Source organism: Barbatula barbatula (assembly GCF_947034865.1).
Source record: "Barbatula barbatula genome assembly, chromosome: 16".
NCBI lineage: Eukaryota > Metazoa > Chordata > Actinopteri > Cypriniformes > Nemacheilidae > Barbatula > Barbatula barbatula.
Window position 1 is genome coordinate 8,002,520 of NC_136779.1, and position 7,845 is coordinate 8,010,364.

A 7,845-nucleotide genomic window follows, 5' to 3' on the forward strand; every position below is an offset into this window, starting at 1 on the left:
CCTGACAGACAGCCATGGGGTTCTCCACTCTTGTACATGTACAAAAAAGACTGCTGTTCATGCAAGTAATGGAGTTTCGTGTGAGAAGCCTTATACATTAGTCTTATAAATTAGTTAGAGAAGTTTTATACATTACATGGCCAAATAAAAAATTTAACACCGATATTTTTGACACTGTTCTGACTTTGATGTAATGTGGGTGCGGTCTCCAAGGCCTACTGCTTCGTTGAAGTTGATACTGCTACTCTGACCACATTCAGAGACATCCTAGAAACTTAAAACTTCTGTGAGGTGTTTATACTCCATAATGAGAGCTTGAAGTGCCATCCTGGTTGGCATCTAGTCCTACGGGCCATGTGTGCGAGATTCTGCTTATTGTTTCTTTAGCTTTGATAACTGATTACTCTCAATTTTTCTTTAGAAATTATTGAGATAACACATACCCTGTAAATTCTATACACTTCCCTTAAATACTCTCGAATCACTTTAGTCTGTCTTGGCAGAACTCTTTCTTTTTGTGCTGAAAGCATGACTGCAATTAAGAAAACAAGTTTATTGTCAGCAATAAGTTGTTTTTAATGCGAGTTTGATGACTTTGATATATCTGACAGTGCATCTCAGCTAGCACCGGTTAGAACACTACCACTAAATCTAAATAACAGCTGTTTTTGAAAGAGGGAAATACATAGCCACTTATCTCTGTTTTTAAATGAACAAACAAGAAACAAGTAGAAAGAGTTTGCCTTAAAAAAAAACGCGCCGGTGATCTGAGTATCTCGCTGTACTGATGGTATCACTATGGAAGATTACTGGATCTTAAACACATTTATCTCATATGAGCAGTTTATCTGGCAGGGGGACACAATAAAAGCATTATGAAAATCAGCAGCGGCTCGCCCATAGAGGGGGCTGGGGCGCCGACCTCCCTGCCAGTTTTTGTTTTGTATTTGTATTTTTAATAATCTGTGTTAATTACATGATATTAATGGTTTTACTTTAGAATGTGTTTAGAACCTACAGAATGATATTTGCATGTTGGTGTAGTAATAGTAGCCAATAGGCTGTCTTCCCTGGGCTCCAGTTCGCTCAGCCCTACAGTGCTGGAATTTAAGCCAATGGTTCGCCCGTAGTACCAAGATTAGAGCAGTGCACCACGGGACATTTACCTCAAAGCGGAGTGCGAGTGCAGTATGGCGGCGCCGGCGACGTTGAATAGCATTAATGTAGTCGTGGGAGTTAATCTTGCCCCAAATTCAGTTAAATCTCTACACCTGTATCCATTCGAAAGAAGAACATTAGCGGAAAAACTAATTGTAAAAGAACTCGGACCAGACAAGCCAGAAGTGAATATAACCCAACAGGCGCGAGAAAAGGAAATCTTACTCTCTCTTTTTCTCTCTCTCTCTCTCTCTCTCTCTCACACACACACACACACACACACTCACCCTCCATCTATCTCTCCAACTCACTCACTTTGAAACACACACACACACACACACTCGCTGTCATTCTCTTACTCACTCAGTCTCTCTCTCACTCAGTCACACACAAACAGCCCCACCTAAAATAGTTTTCACCAGCCACCACTGATGAAAATACTCAGATTACATGCACATATAGAAAGACCAACAAATGCAAAGTATCACACTTTTTTATTTAACTGGTATTGCATACTGTATGTAATTGATTTCCAAGAAATGCGTGAAAATACAGTACCAGTCAAAAATTTGCTAAATTTTACAAATCTTATTCTTAAAAATCTTTTAATCTGAAGGTGTGATGTGCTCAAATGATTGAACTGTATTTTATAGACACAAATGTAGTTGTGCCAACACATACATTCTTAATACATTAAAATATTTTAATATATTTCTGAAATGAATGAACAAAACAATGAAGACAAAGCAGGCAATAAGAGCTCTGAATAGATGTGAATTATCTTAATACTCTTTAAAAAAGCTTCCCGGGGTGAGATCTCAAGATGCCAAGACAACAATTTACCAAGTTCTAGTCAAAGGGTGGCAATTTTGAAGATAATAAAATATTAGAGTTTTGTTTCATTTTATTATTTGCAACATAATTCCTAAAGCTACAATTGTCCTAGATTATAGTTTAAATTAGTTTACTTTTATTCTAAAAGGCAAAACTATTTTTTGACTGGTACTGATTTCAATGCACAGCAAGTTACTATGAAAGTTTACCAAATCCATGAATGTACATGCAAAATATAGGCTACGACTTCATTAAAATTCTTCCATTGTCTTGATACTTGAGATTTAACTGCTTTCCATTTCAAAATGAGATACAAGAGAAACTGTTGTCCAATTGCGCGAAAATATTCACTAGTCTCAAGAGTCAGGTCATTGGCTGAGTGGATGCACCTATGGGACCACTGTATGCCTGCCAGACATCAGAGTCACTCTGGCATACATTCTCAATTGATACGCAACATGAAAAAAGCACAAGTTTGCATACACCGACAGAGCAACATTCCCAGAATAGTCTACCCAAGCTGCTACAGAAAGCGTACTGGAGGTTCCCTGGAAAACTCCACGAAGAAAGACAAATAAGGCAGAATAACACTCAGGGGAAAGAACTAATGAATGACAGCCTACAAACACAGCATGATGAATCACCAATCCTGTACAATCATTCACTGATATGTAACAGACACACACATACTTAGAAACCCCTTCATTATTACCAAACAATCATATAAAGACAATTGTCTGAACTGAGTGACGCCACCGATGCACGAGCCAGATGACAAATGAGATCGACAGACGTTGTAACACTGGGCTTGTGAACTTCTAATTCAGTTTTAGGTCCCAAAAGTGGAAGAAAAGTATGAAAATTAGGTTCTTCATTGAATCATAAACAGGACAAATACTTTCCCCAGCATCCAATGGGAAGAACAGAGGATTGATCGGAGATACATTACAAACTATTAAAAAAACAGTGACCTTTATTTAATGGCTACGGAGATGTATTAAAGGTCATCTATGAAGACTACACATATAAATAAGAGTGTTCCGCTATTATAAGTCCCAGGGTCTGAGACAACACTTTAAGCCACAACAATGATCTAGGAACAGATATTGTTGTAAAAGGAATCATTACATGATGAGTTGGTATCACAGGGAGATGTACTGTGAATACATTTGCAGAGGGATTTGAGAGGGACACTTCCATTTATACAAACTGCACAATAGAATCCGCTACATTACTGTGGTTGCACTATTGGTTTTGACTCTATTGTTAATACCAGTGCACCACAATGTCAATTTACTTTACATGTGCCACTTATTTATTTGACCACAGCTTTCTACAATCAAAATAAACAACTAGCATTGATCCCCGCTGTATAGCGAACAGATTGCGTGTGCAGCTGTGCAGTACGAAAATTCAAAAAAGGGTAATTCCTTGACCACCTTAATAGGATCCCTTTGGCCCAGCCCTTTGCTAAGTGCACGAGTACATTGGACCTCTGTGCCAATGGGAACATGGTAGAAACCGTGGCATTTAGGATATGGAAATGCAATGGCAAGAGCAGACAGGAGTCCCAGTGCAGCAGAAACTCGAGCACAAAGAACCACGAGGCCTGAACACTCCAAGTGACACCGTTTTAAAAAGCCGTCTAATTTTTCAGAGAGGTGGGATGCACTGATGGGAAAATGTAGAGCGTGAGGAGGTTGAGAAAGAAGAGCTGGGGGAAAACGAGCGTGTTTGATTGGGCAGCCTTTCAGAGCCCGCAAGGCTCATCATATTTCCTACTGAAGAAAAACAAAACATCTGAACCCAGACAGCACAATCACATCCAGCCAGTGTGCCCTATCCAAAAGAGCATTCTTTCCTTCCATGAGGCAGTCCATCCAAAACCAAACATAGAGCACCTATACCCAAGTGCAAGGCCACACCTCTGACTCACACTGTTGCAATCAAGACAGTTTTCTTCTTCCAGAGAACCGACTGGCAGCCAAACAGGGAAGCCTCTTCAGATGCTAAATGAAATCATCTCACCGCTGCGGGGATGAGAGTTTCTAACACCACCCTAAAAATTACGGTCATTTGAAGAAAGATGTGACTAATCTGAACCGCTTGTTAGGCGCTCTCAGCGGATTTCACTTAAACTGTGGTGTAGCGAATCACAAAAGCATATGAGAAAAATATGCAGCTATTGAGTTTTCAAAGTGAGCACAGAAATAAAAAATCACTGGAAACATCCAAGTCATCTCAGTATAAGCAAAACTGGACAAAACTGTGCTACAGACTTCAAACAATGAGGTGACGGACTGATTTTTATGGAGGTATGAATGCCTATCAAACACTTTCAATACACTCACAGCTCTATATTCTCATGTTATCGTATTTGCAAATTCTGACCATATAAAGACAAAAACACGCTGTATTCGTAACTCTCTGCCCCAGAAATGCAAGACACCATGCAAATAACTTAACCCATCAACACTAAAATCTGATGTAATGGCATAAATTGCCAAAGAGAAATGCCTTGTTGGCCAGTTAATGGAATATAATGACCTTCCTCAGCTTGTTTGTCATACAAATGCACTCAACTGCGTAAGGCAGTTATGAAACTGTTGGGGTAACATCCGTGCTTGCCAGGTCCAATAAATTCTGATATTTTGCAGGATTTGGAGCACTTCTGCTGAGTGTAAAGATCCTCCTTGTAGAAAAAAAACAGACTGAAATAAGACGGACAGCACTTTCCTCAAAAAAGATGGATAAAGGCCTTTGTCGGTTTTTATACTGTCAGGGCATTATACGGTGTGTTTTCTCAATGATGCCTGCTGATTTAAAACGTTTAACGTTACCAAGATACATCTAGAATTGTGTCATGATGTTGTATCGAAAATAATGTTTTCAAACCTTTGACACGCTGGCCGAAAGATACAGCGCCATTAACCTCTGCGCGTCCTACCTGTACAGGTGCGCGCACGTGAAAGCGCGTTCTCGCCATCCAGTTGAGGCAACGGACTTGCGTTTGAGTTTAAAAGGATATGGATTGCAAACCATTTTCAGACACCAACTCCTCGGGCGAGTAGTTTGCTTCAGATAGAAAAACACAACCGGTGCCAAAGACGGATAAGGCAAGGCTTCCCCGCCGCAAGCGGACGCCTCTTCCGCCGCTGCTCCGGCTGCGCTCTCCCGCCTCTCGGCTCCATCAGACTCCAGCTCGCCGCGCTCGCCGCGCTCCCCGCCACCGGACAGATCGTTAAGTCGAATAAAAGTCCTTTGAAGAGAGGACCCACCCTCCGCTTCCCTCACCTGATGGTCCTCGGAGATGTTTCCTCCATCTTCAGCCATCATTCGCCCCCTTGAAGTAAAATGCACACATTAATAGCTGTGCATCGGCGTATTAAAACAAATCTGGAGACTTGTTTTGCGCAATGGAAAAGTGCGAAGAAATGCATGGAAACTGAAAGCCAAGGTAAACGATTTAAATGTCACATCCCAGCTTAGTGATCATCTTAAACAACATTTTACTGACGTTGCACTATTTGAAGGAATCGAACGTATGCGGCTATAAATATTAATATTATTCCCTGGTTGGTAATCTCTACTGAGAAATACACACAGGGAGAACAATTAAGACACCGACAACATACTTATTAAGCCGAGAAAACTTGATACGAATCAATTTTACATTTAAAAGATTCACATTAATATTATATCATGGCGTACTTAAAACTTAACAGTATAAAGAAGAGACATTATAATGATCAGATATATTATTATCCTTCCGCTTTATCAATAATACTGTCACATATTTAAATTGGTCATTTCTTACCTGTAATTGATTCCGACAATATGCCCAGATCGAGCTCACTCATCGCATGATCATTTCTGTTGGCAAAAAGCAGTCCAAATGATGGTAGTGAATAGGATCAATTGAAGCTCGCGAGCTGAGTTTCCAGGTGACAGTTAAAGCACAGGCAGGATTATGAGCATCTCACGGACGCTGGGACATCATGTCTTAAGGGATGCCACATTTTATATCGATGACCAAAAAACGAATGAAACAAGGGCAAGTCCTGCAAAACTGCTTCCCAAAGGTTTGCTCCGCTCGTTCTTCTCCTTTTGCGCGCACACTTTAAAGTAATGCAAGAAAGGTAAAAATAAGTTTTGTAGAGCACCGCAGATCTACAGCTCAGAAGCATTCACAACGGTGACAATTAAATCCTTAATGAGTGCAATCCTTTAGAAATATTTTCTAAAGCTGTAATGTTCAGTCTGCATTAAAAGGAAAAGCTTGCGCTCCAACGCCGACGACAGGATGCGCAACAGAGATCTCTACGGTGAAGTCTTGTCCATTATTGCGAAAATACAGAAGTCTCCAATGATTCTCCCTGTCGGCAAAACGCTCTTTAGCACGAATCCGCTCATGCGAACCAATTCACAGCTGGATTCGGATTCAACTTCCAATCCCCACCTTCACATGCGCCTCCGCCAATCGGAGGTAAGACAAACTCCACGTGCGGTTTGATTGGATAACGAAAATGTCATTCAATGTTGTTCTAACAGGTCTGCTGAAACAGCTGGAAACTCATTGTTCTGGAGGATTTTTGCAATTGGACCAAACTCTACTTACTATAGGATTGGACCGTGTTAATTGTGTAAAAGACATTTATGTAGAAAAAGATAGAATAAAGAAAATCTTAAAAAGAATGTTTTTCCTAAAAGCTGTAGTTTTAATGGTGCTTTAGAAATGAATTACTTTATGGTATTAATCTATTTTTATTGTTAAATATGTTATTGAAGACTGGCACAGAACATTTAATAGTAAATAAATATAAATAAAAGAAATCAAAATATAAGAAATGTAATATGTAAAATGGTGTTGCACCACCATAAAGTTCTCTACAACAAAAATCTAAATGTTAATTTCTTCATTAATACATTTTGAAAGGGCGATTATTTTACAAGGCTCACTTAAAACTGTGGAACTTGGCATCCTGGGGGAAAATGTAACTCTTTTGTAGATGGCAGCTGGCCAACGTCAACAGCTTTCTGAGACCGAGCTTTCTAATTCAATCACATGCTTTTGTCGAAGGGGGTGACCGAACAACAAACCTTATTAGCTGATGTCAAAGCAAAATCCCTGAATTCTGCTGCTTTCTTGTTTTTGTCTTTCATATTTGATGACTGGGGGCTTTAAAGAGATTTAGGGGTTACCTAAAATGCCTTTATCTTGTGTATTCTACATGCATTTCTTATTATATCCTTCCATAGAATGTGAAATATGTTTTTAACATCAGATAATAGAGCAGGACACACTAATACTCTAGCACACTATAGCAGGTACTCTGGCATTGGGGATACGGAGTATTCATTTCATAACATATGAGAACAAATAAAGAGAGAGAGATAGAGAGAGAGGGGGAGAGAGAGAAACTCACCCACATAAAAATAAATGTGCATGTTTGGAAATATTCCTTAAATGTTTTATCATTTAAAGGTATTATGATCATCAGTATTATAAACACTGCTACACACCTGAGACACATGTGAATAATGCATATTAAATATGATGAGGTAGTAAACACCCACTTTTTGTGCAGCACTGATCAGCTTTACATTGAAACTTTAAAGTCTGTAAGAGAGGACAACGCTCAGGTTTTACTTCACTGCCACCTATGGTAAAACAATAAAAACACATCAAGGAGCAGAGAATGAAGAAAAATGACTGTAGCATATACAAAAATGATGCAACGGAATACAATTTTGTCATCTGCAAATAAAAGGGTTGTGAAACCTGGTTCAAACTAAGAAGAAAACATATCACAGAATTATAAAAAAAATTATATCTTTTATGTATCTGAATTT

At 39.3% G+C, this 7,845-nt stretch overlaps 1 protein-coding gene across 1 annotated transcript in view; it reads right to left on the reverse strand.

Moving 5' to 3' along the window:
- Positions 1–5,328, reverse strand: part of cacna1g (calcium channel, voltage-dependent, T type, alpha 1G subunit) — a gene marked incomplete at its 5' end in the record, with an annotated part of 173,676 nt that extends 168,348 nt beyond the window's left edge. The window contains 1 exon segment of the mRNA XM_079476970.1: positions 5,021–5,328. Coding sequence (XP_079333096.1) covers positions 5,021–5,328 — 308 coding nt within the window.
- Between the last annotated feature and the right edge of the window lie 2,517 nt (positions 5,329–7,845).